General features: G+C 37.0%; 1 protein-coding gene across 1 annotated transcript in view; it reads right to left on the bottom strand.

Moving 5' to 3' along the window:
• Window positions 1-22203, bottom strand: part of FBXL13 (F-box and leucine rich repeat protein 13) — a 204839-nt gene that overhangs the window by 168648 nt on the left and 13988 nt on the right. Inside the window, exons 2-7 of the mRNA XM_055301082.1 lie at window positions 21058-21161; window positions 20493-20583; window positions 11357-11424; window positions 10143-10297; window positions 8238-8347; window positions 5394-5555 (exon numbers count right to left, since the gene is read on the bottom strand). Of these exons, the coding sequence (XP_055157057.1) occupies window positions 5394-5555; window positions 8238-8347; window positions 10143-10297; window positions 11357-11424; window positions 20493-20583; window positions 21058-21161 (690 nt within the window). The remainder of the gene's footprint in view (window positions 1-5393; window positions 5556-8237; window positions 8348-10142; window positions 10298-11356; window positions 11425-20492; window positions 20584-21057; window positions 21162-22203) is intronic.

Raw genomic sequence — 22203 nt, 5'->3', positions numbered from 1 at the left:
GTCGGTGTGTTTTCCAAGTTCAAATTGTATCACATTCCAGATTGCTGTTTTCAATTATTCCATCAAAAAATCAGACAACCTAAATTGTACAGATCTCAATTTCTTTTAAAAACCAACAGTTTTGGGATGCCTGGGTGGCTCAACGGTTGAGCGTCCGCCTTCCGCTCAGGGCCTGATTCCAGGGTCACAGAATCGAGTCCTGCATGGGGCTCCCCATGGGGAGCCTGCTTCTCCCTCTTCCTGTGTCTTTGCCCCTCTCTGTGTCTCTCATAAATAAATAAATAAATAAATAAATAAATAATAAATAAATAAATAAATAAATAAATATCTCTAAAAAAATAAAAAAGACCAACACTTTCAAAAACTTTAAATAAAGTTATATCCAACTCACATTACATTTTCATGCTTATAACATCATTTTTCCTTAAGTCCTTGAGAATCTATAGCATTAACAAGCTTAACAAATCCAACTGTTTAAGACGTGAGTCTTAGAATCATTAATTTCCAGGCTTTCACTAGTAAACAAATAAAATCTTCATTATTTTATTTCCTTTGCATTATTTTTAAAGATTTTATTTATTTATTCATGAGACACTCAGAGAGAGAGAGGCAGAGACACAGGCAGAGGGAGAAGTAGGCTCCATGCAGGGAGCCCGATGTAGGACTCGGTCCCGGGTTTCCAGGGTCAGGCCCTGGGCTGAAGGCAGTGCTAAACCGCTGAGCCATCCCGACTGCCCTCCTTAGCATTTTTAATAGACATTCTTGACAATTTATTTGATTGGGAAAAAAAATGAGAATATCCAAAAATAATGCTGTACTTTAGTGTCGTAACAAGATTTAGTCATTTTGAAAAGAAAAATATTATTCATCTACTTTTAAGGGTAATACAACTAAACAGATATAAATGGTTCCATTCCTTTTTTGTCTCAGAAGTAAAATATTCATGTACACATTCCATTTTTCTAGAATTCTCCAAGAAAAATAAACAGAATGGTATAGGGTTTATAATTTTAGTCAAGAATTAGCAAAATCAGGTCCTGGTCTCAGTTTTGTAGCTGTCTGACTTTGGGAATGTCATTTGATTTCTTAGATCCTTAGCTCCTAAAAAAGATAAAATATCAACACAGAAATCTCTACGTTCCTTTCTCAAGATCATGCTATGGTTTGAGCACTCTGATAGACTCTATCAGTATGATCCCAAAGAGACTCTATGTAGTCCCACATGAAAATGGGAGCAGGAATCAGGGTAGAAGGAAGGAGAGGAATCCTGATCATTCCCCATGATGTGATATCAGAAAATAATATGTAAAATGCAAAAAGTGGCAATGACTTTCATTGTTTTGAAACTTCAAGTAATCCAACATAAGCTCTTCTCCATAAATTTACAGTTCAGTTGGAGAGAAGAGAGCGGGGAAGTTTTGCAGATCAAGTGCCAAGAGGGCTGAAATTGCCTAAAGTAATATTACTGGTAATCAGTGAGGGAGTACATGAAACCACTTCTTCTGTATTATCAATCAAAACACTTCTTATGAGAAAACATGCCAGTTCATAGCTCATCATAAGTGTTGAAATTTCCATGTACAAGTCTGTATTAGGCCCTGGACCACTTAATGAGATGGTTTCCTGACTCTGGACACTGATGCTTTATTAATTGACATTTTGGCTTCTCTGAATTGGAAGAGGGAAGAGCATTAAACCAGAATTCCTTTGCAGCAATTATATACTGACTTCTTAAATACTTGCTTGCTTCTTATCTGTGGTAACTTACTCAATCCCCACTCAAAGTCCCCTCCTGCCTAGCAATTTGCAGTTAGACATGACAAATTTCTAGCCTAAAGATATCAGTGAAAGACTTGACTGTGGGGTCTAGGGGAAACTGGCTTTTCTACAAAACAGGAATCAGCCAATCTTTTTGCTTCCTACCACTGTGATTTTCACCCTTCTTCAGGCCTGATAAGTGAAGATATGGCTGGAGGTGGAGTAGCCATATTGCAACCATGAGGCAATAAGCAAGAAGATGCTAAGGACTACAGAGTGAAACAATAGTTTTTCATCATTGAGTATGATGTTAGTTGTGGGTTTTTTCATATATGGCCTATATTATGCTCAGGTATGTTCCCTCTAACTCTACTTTGTTGAAGGTGTTTATCATGAGTAGAGGTGTACTTTGTCAAATGCTTTTTCTGCATCCATTAGGATGATCATGTGTTTTTTTTTTTTAAGATCTTATTTATTTATTCATGATAGTTACACAGAGAGAAAGAGAGAGGCAGAGACACAGGCAGAAGGAGAAGCAGGCCCCCTGCCGGGAGCCCAAAGCGGGCCTCCATCCCAGGTCTCCAGGACCGCACCCCGGGCCAAAGGCAGGTGCCAAACCACTGCACCACCCAGGAATCCCCGATCATGTGGTTTTTATCCTTTCTTTTGTTGATGTGATATATTATGTTGATTGATTTGCAAATATTGAGCCACCTATGTAACCCTGGAAAAATTTCACTTGATCATGGAGAATGTTTTTTAATGTATTGTTGGATTCAGTTTGCTAATATTTTGTTGAGGATTTTTGCATCTATGTTCATCAGAGATATTGGCCTTTAATTTTCTTCTTTTGCAGTGTCCTTGTCTGGTTTTGGAAACAGGGTAAAGCTGACCTCGTAGGATGAATTTGGAAGCTTTCCTTCCCCTTCTATTTTCTGGAATAGTTTGAGAACAGGAATTAACTCTTTTTAAAATATTAGGTAGACTTCATCTTTGAAGCCATCTGGTCCCAGACTTTGTTTATTGGGAGTTTTTAATTACTGATTCCATTTCATTGCTCATAATCAATCCATTCAAATTTTCTTTTTTATTATTTATGATTCAGTTTTGGAAGGTTCTATGTGTCTAGGAATTTATCCACTTCTTCTAGGTTGTCCAACTTGTTGACATATAATTTTTCACAATATTCTCTTATAATCCTTTGTTTTTCTGTGATGTTAGTCATTACATCTCTTTCATTTCTGATTTTGTTTATTTGAGTCCTCTCTCTTTTTTTTCTTGTCTAGTCTGGTGAAAGATTTATCAATTTTGTTTATCCATTCAAAGAACCAGCTCCTGGTTTCATGATCTTTTTTATTGTTGTTAAGGTTTTTTTAGTCTAAATTTCATTTATTCCTGCTCTAATCTTTATTATTTCCTTTCCTCCATATGACAATGGTACTATATACAGAAGACCCAAAAGAGTCTACCTAAAAATTACCAGATCAAGTAAATGAATTCAGTGAAGTCACAAGATACAAGATTAATATATGGAAATCTGTTGCATTTCTATACACGATGAAATAACAGAAAGAAAAATTATAAAAATAATCTTATTTATAATTGCATCAGAAAGAGTAAAATGCCTAGGAATAAACCAAGGAGGTAGAAGACTTGTACTCCAAAAACCATAAAACCCTGATGAAAGAAAATGGCAATGATACAAACAAATAGATATTCCATGCTCATGGATTAGAAGAACAAATATTCTTAAAATGTCCATACTACCTAAAACAATCTACATATTTAAAGCAATCACTGTCAGAATACCAACAACATTTTTCAGAGCACTAGAACAAATAATCCTAAAAGTCGTATGGAACCATGAAAGACACCAAATAGCCAACGCAAAACTGGAAGTATCACGATCCTAGATTTCAAGATATACTATATAGCTATAGCATGCAAAATAATATATATATGTATGTGTATATATATATATATACACACACACACACACACACAATGGAAAAAGACAGTCTCTTCAACAAATGGTGTTGGGAAAACTGGACAGCAACATCAAAATAATAAACCTGGACCACTCTCTTACACTGTACACAGAAATAAACACAAAATAGATTATTAAAGACCTAAATTTGAGGTCTGAAACTCCTATAAGAAAACACAGGCAGTAAGTTCTTTGACCTCAGACTTAGAAGCCCTTTTCTGGATGTCTCCTCAGACAACGGAAGCAAAGAAGATATGACTGACAATTTGTAAAGAGGAAATTATGGGTGAAAATACCCTTATTCTAACCCCATGATATAGATAAAATGCAAGATTAAATACAGACACACAGATATCTTGTTCCCAAATACAATTTGACCTTAATTCTGTACATTTAGTGGGGTGTATTTAATACATGGAATTTTATAATGTGAAGCTGCCATCAATCAGAATAAAATCATATTTTATAGCTCTTCCACCACTTACCAGGTGATCTCACAAAGTGGAAGGTACTTATCTACCAAAATAGAAGAGAATATAACTAGTAATTGGAATTATGGCTTATTTTCATTGATCAGTTCAATGACTTGTAAACTGTAACTACCCAATTCTTTTTTGAATTCACAATCTAAGGAAAAAAAGATAATATAAAAATTTTAACTATCTGAAAGTTGCAATAAGACAAGCCCATTTACTGGGATCCCTGGGTGGCTCAGCAGTTTAGCGCCTGCCTTTGGCTCAGGTCGTGACCTACTTCTCCCTCTGGCTGTGTCTCTGCCTCTCTCTCTCTCTGTGTCTCTCATGAAAAAAATAAATAAAAAAAATTTTTTTTGAAAAAAGACAAGCCTATTTACATCCTAGAGTGAAGGCATAATATTATGATTACAAGATTAGGGATTAAAGATTAAAAAGTAAGTGCCGCAGGGATCCCTGGGTGGCTCAGTGGTTTAGCATCTGCCTTCAGCTCAGGGCGTGATCCTAGAGTCCCAGGATCAAGTCCCACATCAGGTTCCCTGCATGGAGCCTGCTTCTCCCTCTGCCTGTGTTTTTGCCTCTCTCTCTCTCTCTCTCTCTCTCTCTGTGTGTGTGTGTGTGTGTGTCTCATGAATAAATAAATAAATAAAATATTTTTTTAAAAAAAGTAAGTGCCGGAGTATCTAAAATCTATTCCACCTTAAATGACAATGTATGCTTGATGGAAGAATGTTTTCCTTTCCTTCTTATTTTCTACAGCTTTACTTTCTCCACTTTTGATTGTTAGATTCATCTTATAACCATCCAAAAGGATGACCTCTTAAAAAATGAGTTGAATCCAAAGCTAGTTGTAAAAAGAACATATTTCTTTGAAATAGGATTTCCATCATTCATGTAAGGTTTATAAAACCACTGGTTTTTTTTAGATTTTATTTATTTATTTGAGAGAGAGAAAGAGAGAGAGCACAAGCTAGGGTAGGGGTAGAGGAAAGAGGAGAAGCAGGCTCCCCCACTGAGCAGGGAGCCTGGTGCAGGGCTCCATCTCCAAACCCTGAGATCATGACTTGAGCTGAAGGCAGACGCTTTACCAGCTGAGTCACCCAGGTGCCCCTAAAACCACTCTTTACGTAGACATTGTGAAAATGACTAGTTACAATACGTGAATTCATACAAACCTGTGAGACTGCTCTTTCAGGTAACAGTGAAATGTCACATTCAGGAATCTCGCCTAGAAGAGAGGCTTTAGACAGACTGTATTCAGGAGGAATGGGTTCTTCTTTAGCAGCTACTTTTACCTTGCTTCTCCATTTTCGCAGTTGAAGTTCATGTTTTAACATCTGCCATGACAATAATTGACAAATTCCATGTAATTGTTGTAAAGGTTAAAATGAGATGATATATATAAAGCGCAGTACCTGACACCATAATAGCATCAATTAAACATTATTTATTATCATCACCACTATCTTTGTCCATAGCATGTTTAATATTCTCTAGACACCAGAGCATTAGAGATCATTTCCATTAGTTGTCAGATATCATTGGCATAGGCAGCAACCTCAAAAATGTGGTCCAGCGTCCTCTTTCAGGTGAGGAAGCTGAAACCCACAGAGTCAAGGTTTTGGTAATGACAGAACTGATATTTGGGGCATGGAAAGGAGGTGGTTGGCCCAGAGACCAAAAAAAAAAAAAAAAAAGAGAGAGAGAGAGAGAAAGAGTCAGAGGAAAGCACTTGGGGACTTTCCTGATTTATTGTTACAAGAAGTCCCCATTTCAACTTTCAGTACATTCCTTAAAACCACATAATCAAGAAAAAGCCATAAGAGTAAGTAAGTGTTACATTTTGATTGGTGTGTGTGTATATATATGTATATATACATATAATTTTATATCCATATGTGTGCCTAAGGAAGAGCACACATTAAAGAACTAGCACACAGAAGTGTTCCGTGCTTCTCTTCCCAGAACATACCTGCCATCCTCACTTTACCCACTTAAGTGAGTGACTGTAAGGTGAAGAAATTGCATAGCTAGAAGAAAATATTTTCTCTAAACACCCAATTAATAATATACATCAATATTAAGAATAATATGGTATCATATATAATATAGTGTTTTATAATATATTAATATGTAACACCTACTGCATGCAAAACATTATGCTCTGTGTATAGTGATGATTAAAAGAACAATATTGCTTCAGGGATGTTCAGTCCAAGAGGGGTGGAAAAGGGGCAGACTAGTCATGCACACTTATTTCACCATTAGACAATCATTGATTAGGCATGGAGGGAACCAGGGTCAAAACACTAGCTTAGTACACAGTGTTGAAAAACGCTGAACAGGGGTGCCTGGGTGGTTCATTCAGTCAAGCGTCTGACTCTTGATTTTGGCTCAGGCCACCATCTCAGGGTCGTGAGATCAAGCCCTGCATCAGGCTCCCTGTTCAGTGGGGAGTCTGCTTGAGATTCTCTCTTGCTCTCCTTCTGCCCATTTCCACATACCTCCCTCCCCACATGCATGCACTCTCTCTCTTTCAAATAAATAAATTAATATTTTTAAAAAAGAAAAAAAAGATAAAACACTGAACAAGCAGACTTAAACAGTGGTACATAAAGTACAAGTGTTAAACTGGCAACATTTGAAATGTACTCCACCAAAGGCAAATGCTAGAGGACATCCCATAAGAACACCAATTCAATAGATGAAAAACTTCCAGAGAGGGAGAATTATGCTTTATGCATCTCAGTGTCCTCTGCAGACTCTAGCACTGTTCCAAACATAAATATTTCCAATCTCTCTTTTCTTTAACCCTCTTGGTATGTATACAGTATCATCAATCTCAACATCTGAACCAGTGAGGGGTGGGAGGCATTGACCCTGCCCTCCATGGAGGAACTCCAAAACAGGGAGTTTAATTTCTTATTTTTCTCTTTCTTATTTATACCAACTTTGGTGTGGTTTTTTTTTTTTTTGTAATATTTTACTTTATTTACTCATGAGAGATACAGAGCGAGAGAGAAGATACAGGCAGAGGGAGAAGCAGGCTCCATACAGGGAACCTGACGTGGGACTCGATCCCGGGTCTCCAGGATCACACCCTGGGCTGCAGGCAGCGCTAAACCGCTGAGCCACCGGAGCTGCCCAAACTTTGCATCTCAATACTATTGATAAAACATTGCCTCTGAAGTAATACAACTAAAAAAATTCCATTTTTCTATGTCTGATCCTAATAGTGTGAATATTTAAAACAACATTAAATAATAATGTACTAATAAGTTAAGCAAACTAGAGATATTTTTAAGTTTGGAGAAATTTGCTTGGGTCCTCTGTTTTAATTGCTTTAATTCCTAGGGGGTGTCTCAGTTAAGAATAATCCTTTAAGTTTAGCAATTTAGTAATTTTTAAAATAATTTGATATTAAAATCATAATTAATTCATTGAATGTTAAGAATAATAATTTAATCTTATCTAGAAAAGAAAAAATTTATTCAGTCTTTATCATATCATATAGTTTCTCTTCAATTTTATTTTTCTCTTCAATTTTAGACATCTATATAACACTTGCTTAAACAAAATTCTTAGTTTTTAAAAATAATTTTAAACAAAATGTTGAAATGATTTTTTCCTCAGTGTTCATAGTTGAAATGAAACAACAGAATTTATTAGAAAATATTTTTGGTAGATGAAGTAAAATTTAAATTATTAAATTAAAAGAGTAAAGACCCCATCAAAAGTATATAATATTGGGACACTTGGGTGGTTCAGTCAGTTAAGCGTCTGACTTTGGCTCAGGTCATCATCCCAGAGTCCTGGGATCAAACCCTGCATCCAGCTCCTCACTCAGCAGTAAGGCTACTTGTCTCTCTCTCTCTCTCTCAAATAAATAAATATTTTTTAAAAGTACATAATATTCAGGATTTTAGTACTTTCCATGCATACCATTATTATCCGAAGCAACATCAGTATAACAGCAAAATTCAGTTTCTAAAAAAGATTAAGTTTCCAAGATAACATACCAGCTCATCTTCTCTCTTTTTATACTCATATCTTGCTTTATCTCTCCATTTAGTCAGGGTAATTATTAGCTTGTAATGGTGGCACATCTTTCGTATTCGCAATAGTGCTTCTAAAGAAGATTTATTAGATTATTGCATATATTTAAAGATGTTTCCAAAAAAAAACAAAGTGTATAATATTCTATCATGTTAATAATATAAACCAATATTATATTTGACAATTCTTGCTTGATTTTCATTACATCTAAAATTAATTACTTTTGACAGCAGATTTTTACTCCTGAAACTTTATTAACCTGTAAACATTACCTTTGCCCTTAGAAATTAAGATGTAGGTGTATCTGTGTGGCTCAGGTGGTTAAGCATCTGCCTTTGGCTCAGATCATGATCTTGCGGTGTTGAGATTGAGCCCTGAGTCGGGCTCCCTGCTTGAGGGGGTGTGCTTCTCCCTCTCCCTCTGCCCTTCCCCCCTGCTCATGCTCTTTTCGCTATCTCATTCTCTTTCAAATAAATAAATAGAACCTTTTAAAAAATTTTAAGATATAATAGATGTAATAACACATCAAGACATATATGATATATAATTTCTTTTTCTTTTTTAATCAACTCTGTTTTTTATAAAACCAGAACTTCCAAACTTATTCATAGAAATACAGTTATCAGGTGGTATTCTGATTTAGTTGAATGCCCTATGATTAAATAAACTGCTCCATTTTGTGTTTTAACCAAGGATCTCAAAGCTCAAACATATGAGCCAGGCCAGAAAGGAGGATGACTAAGGGCAGGCCCCAGGGACACCACTTAAGAAGGCCGTGGCTTCTAAGCTGCAGCCAATTGTTTCTTCTCAGAATTAGAGGCCCATCAATCTTATGCTAAAACCTTCAGAGGGCACCTGGGTGGCTCAATCAGTTAAATCTCCGACTCTTCATTTCAGCTCAGGTTGTAATCTCAGGGTCATGAGATTGAGTCCCATCCTCTGCCCTGTGCTGGGCATGGAGTCTGCTTAAGATTCTCTCTCTCCCTCTTCCTAAGCCACTTCTCCCCACCCCACCCCCCGCCATGCTCCCATGTGTGCTTGCTCTCTCTCTTCTCCTCTCTAAAAAATAAAACAAAACAAAACCAAAACCTTCAGAGGGCTCACTGTAACTGAGATATCAAGAGGAAATGATTCTCTGGTTTGCAGCAGCCATAAACCAGTATTTGGTGAAGTGGCTGAATTCTGAGCAAAAGGCTGGAGTTCCCGATTCCTGTTCCAAAGATCATGTACATGCATTGTCTATTCATTACAGTTATCAAGGGTATAAGGAAAAGAAAATTTGTTTTCTTTGTTTCCTCGTGTATCCATTAAATGAAACATCTGTAAAGAATGGAAAACTCTCTATAAGAAATAGTCCATTTCGGTACCTGTCTGTGATATACCAGCTCTCTGTGAGTAAAAATGATGATAGTAGATCCCTATCTATATTTTTATTTGTACATACATCACACAAATACATATAGGATTTCATTTTAAACATGCCTGTTTTCTATTACAATAAAACCCTTTGAGGGCAGCCTGGGTGGCTCGGCGGTTTAGCAGCCCCTTCAGCCCAGGGCCTGATCCTGGAGTCCCAGGATCGAGTCCCACGTCCGGCTCCCTGCATGGAGCCTGCTTCTCCCTCTGCCTTTGTCTCTGCCTCTCTCTCCGTGTCTCTCATGAATGAATAAATAATAAAATAAAATCTTTTTTTAAAAAAACCCTTTGAGACAAATTTCATTAAATATTTTAAATTAGTGGTTTTATATTTCATGACAGTTCTCTAGACATCATAACAAATTCTCTAGTACAAACTGCTTAATTGTTAAATGTGTTGATTCTTTGAATACCTGAATACAAAGACCAACTGCTAGTATGTAAGGATTTACCTGTAAGTAGTTTTTTTTGACCTGCTGCATAAGAGTGCCAAAGACGAAATACATATTTTTGAAGTCTGAAATTGTCATATTCTATTGCTTTTTCCATTTTTTCAGCTAGAATATCCTCTTCATTTATAAGAGGTATTGCTATGTCTCTCCAAATGCTATAGGCAGAAAGTACAGAAAAATAGTATTTTGATATTATGGCAGTACATTACTAATAAATGGCGAGGGAGAAGGAGTAATAATACCTCCTTTGTCTCCCCTAAAACCACAGTATAGAAACAAATTGTTCAATTATTGTTATTGTTTTGTTTCCAGCTAGTCCTTGCATTTTCCTTCCTTCTGCTACATTTCTAAAACCCAGAAAAGATCTGAAATTCAGACGTTTTTGTTGTAACCTATTTAGAGGCAAAACTAGACCTGACCTAAAGTAATTTTGCATTGGGGTACCTCAGCGGCTCAGTTGGTTGAGCATCCGAATTTGGATTTCAGCTCAAGTTATGATCTTGCAGTCCTGGGATCCAGGCCTGTATCAGGCTCCACACTCACACAGATTTGACTTGAGATTCTCTCTCTCTCTCTGTCCGCCCTCACCCTCCACCCCCCACTCCCACTTTCTGTCTCTAAAATAAATAAATCAATCTTTAAAATAAATAAATAAAAATTTATTTTTTAAAATTTTTTTAAATAAAACTTTAAAAACTAATTTTGCATCAAAATCTTTCCTGGATTTGACACATAGCTGTTCATAGTCTTTTTTCCACTTCATTTCATATACATTTCATTTTATATACATTTACATAATACATAGAGTAGAAATACTAATATATTTGAACATGTTTGGTTCCAACATGCTGCCCAAACACCACTGAAGATGTTATATAATATTTAGAATATGCAGGAGTTATCTTTGTAAAAAATTTTAAGAAAATGAATCTAAATTTCAAAACATATCTCCAAGGATTTCAGATGAAGATATTGTAAACCTATCCTTTCAATTTTGAAGTTTTATTTTTTTTAAAGCAATGCCTTGAAGAAGTAAAGAACATATTTTAATTAAATAAAAGCCAAATAAAAAATACAAGAAATATACAATGCAAAATGGTGGAGACATGATTAAATAGATAAAATCAGAACAACTGGCCAAAAATGAGTTCTTCATGTGGAAAATATTAATAATAAAAACACAAATAAATAGTATGTAAAAATCATTTTCTTACCAAAAGTGAGTCTTTACTAAATGTCCAGTATAAAAAGTACATGCTTTTATCATCAGTTCTGGAGTCATCTAAAGTAAACAAATAAATGAAATAGCAAACATTAGAAATAAATGGAATGCAAAGGCTAACCCCAGAAGATACACAGGAAAATGTGAGCAATGGTTGCACTGGGCAGTAGGGAGACAGGAACAGACTGGAAGAACCACATACCATTTATATATTTTGTAATTTTGTTGTATATGTCTCTTACCTTTTTTTTTTCTTTTTTTGAGATTTCATCTATTTATTTGACAGAGAGAGAGAGAGAGAGAGCACAAGCAGGGGGAGCAGCAGGCAGAGGGAGAGGGAGAAGCAGGCTCCCTGCTGAGCAGAGAGCTGGATGTGGGGCTCCATCCCAGCACCCTGGGGTCATGACCCAAGCTGAAGGCAGACACCCAACTAACTGAGGTACCCAGGCACACCTGTTATCTATTTTTCAGAAGTTAAGATTGCAGCTTAAAATTTTTTCATTATATTGTATTTACTTTAAAGCATTTTAAGTAAGTTCTATGGTATTATTATTGTCAGCTGTATTGATAGTAGTATAGAGTTTGTGGATCTGCTGGTCATTATTAAACTGAATGATTTCCTTCTGGAGAGTATAAAGTTAAATATTCTTTTCTTTTTTTTAAGATTTTATTTATTTATTCATGAAAGACACAGAGAGAGAGAGGCAGAGACCCAGGCAGAGGAAGAAGCAGGCTCCATGTAGGGAGCCCAACGTGGGACTCAATCCCGGGTCTCCAGGATCACGCCCCGGGCTAAAGGTGGCGCTAAACTGCTGGGCCACTAAGGCTGCCCAAATTTTCTTTTCAAAAAAAAAGAAAAGAAAAGAAAGAAAAAAGAAAGGTGTACAGGAAGGCATCACCAAACAGGAATGGGAAAGCCACATAAATTAAAATTTGGGGCAACTATTCACAATAACATACATTAACAGATGGGAACAGCTGACTGAGGGTTGCTGAAATCATCTGTACCTTCTGTACATTCTTTAATGAGTGAAGATAATATTATATTAACACATTAGTTATATGTTCATGGCTACTGTGAAAGGCTAATAGTGTTATTTTTTTCCTTATGTTATCACCACCATTTGCCATATAAATAAACGTGTGGCCACCTCTGTTTGGTTCAAATCTACACCAACTGCCCAGAATTCTGAATTCGGAGACTAATGTTTTTCTCCTTTGCTCATTGTTGTAAATGCTTTGTTAAGTTTGTCGATACAACATATGTGTTAATCATGGATTTAATTTAGACACACCACAAAGGCCTGCAGGCCCCCTGATCCTCTGCATGATGTTCAATGACATTTGGAAATCCTCAGTTTCATGGTGATGATGTGCAAATTATGCTCATGGTGCGGGGGAACATAAATCATCGAAGTCATTTTTTACTAAATTCTGATTTTCATAAGGGAAGGGAATCTAGATAAATAAAGTAAGAGTACTGGGAATATCACAGCAGAGTGGATAAACCCGGAAAAGGAAAGAAGCGGCAGAAATAAAGACAAATTGCATCTACAATACAGTTTTTCTGCTCTGCCATTAGTCCCTAAATTTCCTACAATTAGACTTTACCTGGAAAGTACTGTATAAACATCTACAATAAATGGCATAGTTCATTAAAAAAATAAACATTTACATGATCAAATAAATGAAAACAAGAATTGTAATTCAGCCAGTAACTCTTGAACTCAAGTTTTCTAATAATCAACTCTTTAAATCAGCATGAAAATGTTCTTTCCATTCTGTTCTTGAAAGAATTTGAAGCCCTCATTAATCCACCATCTATATGCTGGAAGAGTTTGTTATTCTAATATTCCTTTTTTTAAGAGTTCCTTTCTCTAAATCCTTTTTATTTTTTTAAAGATTTTATTTATTTATTCACGAGAGACACACAGAGAGAGGCAGAGACACAGGCAGAGAGAGAAGCAGGCTCCCCATGGGGAGCCTGATGTAGGACTTGGTCCCAGGGCCCCAGGATCATGACCCGAGACAAAAATAATGCAATCTCTCCAATTAAATTTTTATCAAGAAGCATTTTATTCCAAAGCTACTGGGAACAGAGAAGTTTTAAGTTCTTTCCATAAGGTGGTACCATTTTGGCAGGTTAACAATTGTGCAATTAGTCTTAAAGTGCAAGTTTGACTTATTTGAGGTCTTTATAAAAGAATCCCTTTAAAACAGTGTGACTGCCAGGTATGGTTTGAATAGAGCGACGAGTCCAGAGAAAGGAGTGCTATTTGGCATTTTTAGGATTTGTGGTTGAAGAAGCTCCACCTCAGTTTGACTTCAGAGCTCTCAAGGCAGCAAGAGTATCAGCGCTAAGGCTCCACTTTTAGGCCAGGGACATACTTTTAAGAGGAATTCTTGAATTCACACAGGACAGCTTTGGGAGTTCCAGACACAACTGGTTGGATTTTTTTTTTTTTTTTAAGATTTTACTTATTTACTCATGAGAGACACAGAGAGGCAGAGACATAAGCAGAGGGAGAAGCAGGCTCCCTCTGGGGAGCCTGATGTGAGGCTCGATCCTGGGACCCCGGGATCACACCTGGGCCGAAGGCAAATGCTTAACCACTGAGCCACCCAGGAGTCCCACAACTGGTTGGAATTTTAAGGGGAAACCAATCTCCTGCATTATGATGATAGATTCACTGCACTAGAGGCAGTGAAATTTGGAATATCACTATCAACACCATTCTACTTGTATCCCAGGCTGCTAAGGCCTGGGGAAATTTTGTAATAAATTAAAAACTAATGAAATAGCATTTTAAAACATAAATAACAGATTACAAATTATCTGTTCGTTAACTTACAGATACTGAATTTATGGTTCATTAGTGTCAACAATGACACTAATTGTAGTCATAGGGAATAATTGGTCCCCGTTAATAATGTAATTTTGTTCAATACTATCCATTTATTACATCTGAGGAAATTGATACATTTAAATAATGCCAATAGAAAAAAAAGTTTTACTTCTATAATATTAGAAGTACCTAGTGTAATGTTAGGAATCTGGTAAGAACCAAACAAAAAAAAAATATGTAAATCCTTACATTCATACTATCATTTTTGGTTTTTAGTATATTATAACACAATTTTTCTTCTGGTAGGCAGTTCCTTTTATGCTCAGTTAATCCTTGAATGAAGAGATTATATATATATTTTTTGAGATTATATATTAAATTATTTTAACATCTCTCATCATATTTTAAAGTGCTGTGTCTTTACTTCATTCATGAGCTTCATTAATATCCCACATAGCATAATTCTAGAATAATGCTAGCAAGATAGTATGGGATTTACTACAGATTAAATGTTTATGTGCCCTAAAATTCAGATATTGAAACCTAATCTCCAGTGTAATAGTATTTGGAGGTGAGGACTTCTGGAGATGATTAGCTCATGAGGGTGGAACCCTTAGGAATGGCATTAGCGCCTTTATAAAAGAGACTCCAGGGAGTTCTCATCCCTCCTGCCATCTGACATAACAGCCTGAGATGGCAGTTTATGAATAAGGAACCAGGCTCTCACCAGACAAATCTGCCAGCACCTGGATCTTGGACCTCCTAGCCTCCAGAACTCTGAGAAACAGACTTCTATTGTTTGTAACTGCCACCCAGCCTGTGGTATTTTGTTATAGCATCCTGAACAGACTGAGACAGGCCTAATAAATATGTGTTGAATACATTGCCTCAAATCCTTCCCAACTCTAATTTTTAAAACTTTTCATAGGCTGGAAAAATTAAAAGTAATACAGCTGCCTGGGTAGCTCAGTGGTTGAGCATCTACCTTTGGCCCGGGGTCCCAGGATCGAGTCCCACATTGGGCTCCCTGCATGGAGCCTGGTTCTCTCTCTGCCTGTGTCTCTGCCTCTCATGAATAAATAAATTAAAAAATAAATAAATAAAAAAGTTAAAAGTAATAACAAAAATACTAAGAAGAAACAATGTCTTTAATGCAGAAGTGAGCAGTGTCTATAATAGCACCACGATGTGGTACAAAGTGTTGGATTTCCCATGATAAGTGATTTTCTTCTTTTTTTCTATCTTCTGCAAATTATTGAAAGAGTCTTGAATGCCTAAGGGGCTCTTGGACCTAGAGATAAACATTAACTGCTATTTTTATTTTACAGCTCTATTTAATGAACACATGTTTAAATGAAAACAACTTTGAAAAATCAATTTCCTTAAACATGTAAATGTTTATTACAAATTTTAAGTAAATTCCCTGAAACTATTTAATTAAAATTTAAAATTTACGAAAATGTTTAGAACACTCAAATGCCATATGTAGTGGGCAAGCATACAAAAATGCCCTATCATCAGTTATTACTATTTACTTTACACTAAAATTTATAATGTAAATAATGTGAATCCAGTTCATATCTTCATTATTTCTCACCTTATTTCTATTCCTCCCAGGTTACTGTAATACTCAGTTTGATTCCTTTTCAGAAAAGAGTAATCTACCAAATTTCAAAAGAAAAAGGATATTTTTGCAAATCAGCCAGGATACAGAATATGGTTATTGACCAATGGATTCTTGTTTGGGGAAATCGATCTGCCTGCCTCTCTCAAATGATTAAACCCTAGCCACTGGGGTCATATGGTTAAGTTTCCTTTTCAAAGTTTTTTTTTTTTTTTTTTAATTTTATCTATTCATGAGAGACACACAGAGAGAGGCAGAGACACAGGCAGAAGGAGGAGCAGGCTCCATGCAGGGAGCCCAACGTGGGACTCGAATCCAGGACCCCAGGATCACGACCTGAGCCAAAGGCAATGCTCTACCGCTGAGCCATGCAGTGCCCCTCCTCTTCATAGTTAAACTTTGTTACACCAGCAAGACTTTTAAGTGGATACCTTTCATTTATAATTTATGGTTTTGTTACACAGCTCTCCCTACAATAACATTGTTTTAAAAGGGAGCACTCTAGTACTAAGTGAGAAAAGCAAGAAGCAGAAGGCTACACATAGTCTACTACTTCAATGTAAGAAGTTGAAGGGGCAGAGAATACAGTGTATTTGCTCATATTTTTCAAAGATAAACAATGGATGGGACATCTGGGTGGCTCAGCGGTTGAGCGCCTGTCTTTGGCTCAGGTTGTGATCCTGGGGTCCTGAGATCAAGTTCTGCATCAGGCTCCCCACAGGGAGCCTGCTTCTCCCTCCGCCTATGTCTCTGCCTCTCTCTGTGTCTCTCATGAATAAATAAATAAAATATTTTTTAAAAAAGAAACAATGGAAAAATTAAAGAGATAAACTAAAAACTACTAAAACTGGATACTTAAGGGATGGGATAGAGAGGAAAGGAAGGTAGAAATAGAAGCAATACTTCTCTGAACACTCATTTTATTGCTTTGCTTCTGCTGTCATGTAATATTATACACACAAAAGCAAAGAGAAAAAAGGATGACCATCGGCACAAAGAAAGAATTACTTTGGGTAATTACTTTTTTTGTTACTTTGGGTAACAAAAAAAGTATTATTCTGACTGAAAATATTTGGTAGGATATATACATGTTCAGGACAAAGAAAATTGTATAATTTTTTGACTTGCATACCTCTCTTAAACTGTATTCAGTGATTTTTTGTTTTTAAAGATTTTATCTATTTTGAAAGAGAAAGTACAAGTGGGGGGAAGAGGCAGAAGAAGACAGAGAAGCAGACTCCCTAATGAGCAAGGAGTCCATGCGGGGCTCAATCCCAGGACCTTTGGATCATGACCTGAGCTGAAGGCAGACCTTAACTGACTGAGCCACCCAGGTGCCCCTGCATTCAGTGGTTTTATTGTTAGTGGTCCTATAGTACTGTTATTCCAAAACTGTTACATGTGTATTATAAGATGAAATTAATAAGCAATGATATTACTGTCTATAGGGATCAAGATTCATAAAAACTGGGTTGAGGAAAAAAAAGTGGGTTGAGGAGACTACTGGGTGCCCCCCCCCATCTGATGCACTAGGAAAAACATAACACCCCCTCTGCAGTTATTCCTGTCACCAAGAGGGAAAAAAAAAAAAAGAGGAAAAAAAAACCTGAATATCAAGTTTGTAGATCTAACGACAAACTTGAAAGAAATACAAGAAACAGAGCAAACAAAATGATGCCAGAGGAAACAATGAGAATGTGGGACATTTTACAAGATAAATGATGTCTTCCTCAATAAAGAAGTAGAGTGGGAAATAAGACAGTATGTGAGTTACAAGCAGCATTAGATCGGACACCCAAGGGCAATGTGGACCCTGCATGGATTTCGATTTGACAGAGCCATGTGGAAGAAGGGCATTTTTGAGACAATTTGGGAAACTAAAATATGGACTAAATATAGAATATATATATATACCTATGTGATTGATGTTCAGGAATTATTGCTAATTTCATTACACAGAAAATGGCACTATGTTATGTTCTCTAAAAGTGTCATTTTTTGTTAGAGATGCACATTGATGTGTTTACTGGTAAAAGAATATAATTCCTGGGGTTTGCTTTCCAATACTTCAGAAAAAAAAATGCAAGGGGAGAATAATTAACAAGATTGGCAAAATGTTGATTATTGTTTAAGCTGATGATGGGGGATCATTATGGTGTTCTACTTGCATGTTATGTTTAAATTTTTCTAAGTTAAAAAGATTTTTAAAATGCCTTTTCTTCTTGCAATCAGTACCCATCTGGAGATTTCATTTCCTAAGCAATGAGAATCAAGTCTGTGAAGTTAGTTTCCTCCTGACAATGGTGGATTCTTTGATCTTGGAACACACAGTTAAAATGTCTATTTGCTATTATGAGAGCAGTGCCTACTTTTCTGTAACTATGTGGCTTACTCACAGTTTCCTATATTCAATCTTCTCTGTTTTCACAAACAGAAACAAATACATAGTTATAAATAGGCATATACAAGCAGTCCTTGCAGGCCAGTGTCATGACACACTGTAAAAATGACTGCAAGCTGAAACCATACAAAATAATCCTAATAATGGGAAAAATCATAATTGTTTGTGATCTCTTACAGCAATTATAGCTATATAAGAAACTGTATGAAAAAGAAAAATGGGGGGGGAAGCAAAGCTGATATTTATTTAGTATACTCTAATTGAAAATAATTGGAAACTTTAAGGATTGAAGTGCCTTATTCTTCGTAAAAAAATTTTTTTTCATTCTCCTCTGAGGATGAAGAAGAAATAAATTATATATTCAGCTTTGGCTGAGCCCTCTAACTAAGCAATCCTAGGCATCTAGAGATTTACCTTTCATGAAGTCACATCTAGTGTGTTTTTCCTACCTTATAATATGAAGCGGGCATCTTTTCTATACCTTGGTGAGTTATCAAACTCCTTTCTTTTTTCTTTTTCTCTTTTTTTAATAAATTAATTTTTTATTGGTGTTCAATTTACCAACATACAGAATAACACCCAGTGCTCATCCCGTCAAGTGTCCCCGTCAGTGCCTGTCACCCACTCACCCCCACCCCCCACCCTCCTCCCCTTCCACCACCCCTAGTTCGTTTCCCAGAGTTAGGAGTCTTTATGTTCTGTCTCCCTTTCTGATATTGTGGGAAATATCAAACTCCTTTCTAAGTCTGGATGAGCTTCCCATAGTTTTTCCTTTGCACTTTAAACATCATGAAATATCTCTGAAAATTCCATTTCTAATAAAACTTTAGGTTTGACGTAGCTATGGTGTCTCAGAATTCTGTGCAATTCTCTAAAAAATTCTCTACAGGCTTCTAGCAGGACATCGGACAGAATTTGGTTATATTTTATAAAATCATTTTCAAAATATTGACAGTGAGGTTTACCCCTCTACCTCTCTTATCCCAGGTTTTTAATAATTTTCATATCTGATATCAGTGATGTTTAAACTTTTTTCATATGACATAGTCAAAGTGGAATGATTCTAGAGTGTGAGGTGGGGATGAGAGACCTAGAATCCCATCCCCTGGGTCTCAGCTCCTGAGGTGGCTCCCCTAACATCTCCAAGAACACAGTTTGCAGATATCTATGCTTGATAGTAGAAAAAGTTCTATGGCTGATAAAGTTAAGGCATTAAGACACCCACACACCATGACGCAGATCAACTAAGATTCAACATGTGGGTTCTTCCCAGTGCCCTGGTTCTCTGAATCATCCCAGTCTTAGCAGAAATATCCTATCCCTCTATTCCTGTCTCTCTCTTGCAGACCACCAATTAGGATCCAGTGTTACCCTCCACCGGGCCTTCCAAATGAAGCTTCAGATTGATCCTGGCTCCCAGCATCCACCTTGACCGAGGCTTTGATTGCACGTTTCAGTGCCCAACTTTACCAGTAACTCCCGAGACCTGCCTACACTGACCAAGACATCAGCCTCGGATCTAGAGGTATCACACGTGGTTCCACACACATGTAATTTGTGTTGGTATTTCTCTCCCCACATGCTTTTTGCTATTTTAGCTTCTCTCAGATACAATCTTTGTTCTAAAAGTCTCCACGTCCTGAATTACTTCCTTGCCCTCCTTACAGGATCAAAACCAGCTGTTGGAGCTGGTCACTGCTTTCATTAACAATCGGGTCTGGCTTTTAAGTTAGATTTCACTAATGTCTGGCCATATCTTTATAAGCATAATCCCGGGGGAGGAGGGGGGTGGATGGCAAAGAGAACAGAGAAGGGACAGAATACAGAAGGAAGTAGATTAGAAAGGAAAGAACATATCCTCCTTTGATGCTTTCTATAATGCTGTTTTTATCATTATAAAGATACAAGAGAGGAGGAGAAGGAGAAAGAGGAAAGGGGAAAATATAATAGAAAGATTTTATCAGAAGAGGAAGATTAAATCCCTGGTAAATGCCTCTTGGAAATTTGGGGAGGTTGCTATGAATGTGGCTCTATGCATGCACACGTGTGTGTGTGTGTGTGTGTGTGAGAGAGAGAGAGAGAGAGAGAGAGAGAGAGAAAGAGAATGAGAGAGAGAGGAATGTTCCTTCGGGCTTCTGAGTGTCCCCCATTCCAAAACAGTTTGACCTCGTATATCTCATAAAATCAAGTATCTATTTGAGAATTTCCATCAAAATTTGAGATGTGTATTTTAAAATGTTTGATTATTAATACTGACCAGCTGATCATCCAGTCCAAAAAGTTGTTCCATGTAAGTTTCAGACAACCTCCGAATTTTTGGCTTCATTGATGGATCGATGCACATATCCCTTCAATGAAATCATAAAACACAGTCAAACATTTCATTTCATAGTACTTAGTTCCATAATTAAATCAGCGATTGAAATCCGTGATTCTATGGGTGGAGTGTAAGGAAGGAGTAGGAACAGACACTCCCCCTTGGGAGAGGCATATCAAAATCACCTACAGGGCTTTTTCAAAATACCCCCTCAGGATTTTGCTTGTGCTCCCCAAGACGGTATGCCTCCCTTTCCTCATCCTCAACTTGAAATATCTGCCAAATGAGCACATTATTGATGAGAGAGGGCTACATTTCTCAAGTTAAAAACCAGCGGGGAAATTGTTCTTCTTTAAGTCTTTGGGACTTAAAAGCCTGTGGAGGGATTCTTTAACCATCTTGAGACTGGAAGCATTCATTGGCAAGACCTTTTTTGGTACTGTACAATGGGTGCGTTACCTTGAAAATAAAATATCTTCCTACCATAAAGCAAAACAGTACTTACCAAAGAAGACTTTCAAGACCATTTTCCATGATAGTAATGATCATTTTCTGTAAATACTTCAGCGGATCCTCAGGACATGTAATAAGTAGACCACATAACAGAGCCTAGGGAAAATGAAATAAACTCAGTCTTTCTGGATTTGCATGTTCTTCCTAAACAACAGATAGACTTCTCTCAGACAAGTACAAAGTCAAGGGGCACCCGGGTGGCTCAGTGGTTGAGCATCCGCCTTCGGCTCAGGTCATGATCCCAGGGTCCTGAGATTGAGTCCCATACTGCTTCTTGCTCTGCCTATGTCTCTGCCTCTCTCCCTCTGTGTCTCTCATGAATACATAAAATCTTTAAAATAAAAACAAAAAGCCAAGTACAAAGTCAAATAATGTGACACTTTTTAAAGTTAACATACCAATATGAATAATAGTGAAGGGGAATATAAGGGAAGGGAGAAGAAATGTGTGGGAGATATCAGAAAGAGACACAGAACATAAAGACTTCTAACTCTGGGAAATGAACTAGGGGTGGTGGAAGGGGAGGAGGGCGGGGGGTGGGGGTGAATGGGTGACGGGCACGGAGGGGGACACTTGACGGGATGAGCACTGGGTGTTACTCTGTATGTTGGTAAATTGAACACCAATAAAAATTAATTTATAAAAAAAAATAATAAAGTTAACATACCTTCTAGATACCCCCTCTTTTTATCCAGTGTTAATATTTTGTTATAGGCAAACTGAAATGCTGTTTACCTTTACTATTTAAATTTTTTTTAATTTTTTTTTTATTTATGATAGTCACACACAGAGAGAGAGAGAGAGAGAGAGAGAGAGGCAGAGACACAGGCAGAGGGAGAAGCAGGCTCCATGCACCGAGAGCCCGACGTGGGATTCGATCCCGGGTCTCCAGGATCGCGCCCTGGGCCAAAGGCAGGCGCCAAACCGCTGCGCCACCCAGGGATCCCTACCTTTACTATTTAAAGAAAAATCCATTGTAAATGACACAAGAGAGCTGCTGCTCAGTGTTTTATATTATGTGAGCAGTATTTTGTAGTCAAATTGAAGACATAATTGTGATACTTTTGATGAGTGGTTTCTACCCTTTTTAAGTATAAGACTGTCTTTTAAAGTCAAAAAATTCCTTGGACCCACCACT

Source organism: Nyctereutes procyonoides, unplaced genomic scaffold (genome assembly GCF_905146905.1).
Source record: "Nyctereutes procyonoides isolate TBG_1078 unplaced genomic scaffold, NYPRO_anot_genome, whole genome shotgun sequence".
NCBI classification, from domain to species: Eukaryota; Metazoa; Chordata; class Mammalia; order Carnivora; family Canidae; genus Nyctereutes; species Nyctereutes procyonoides.
Note: the sequence above shows the minus strand (reverse complement) of the source record. Positions and strands in the feature narration are given on the sequence as shown.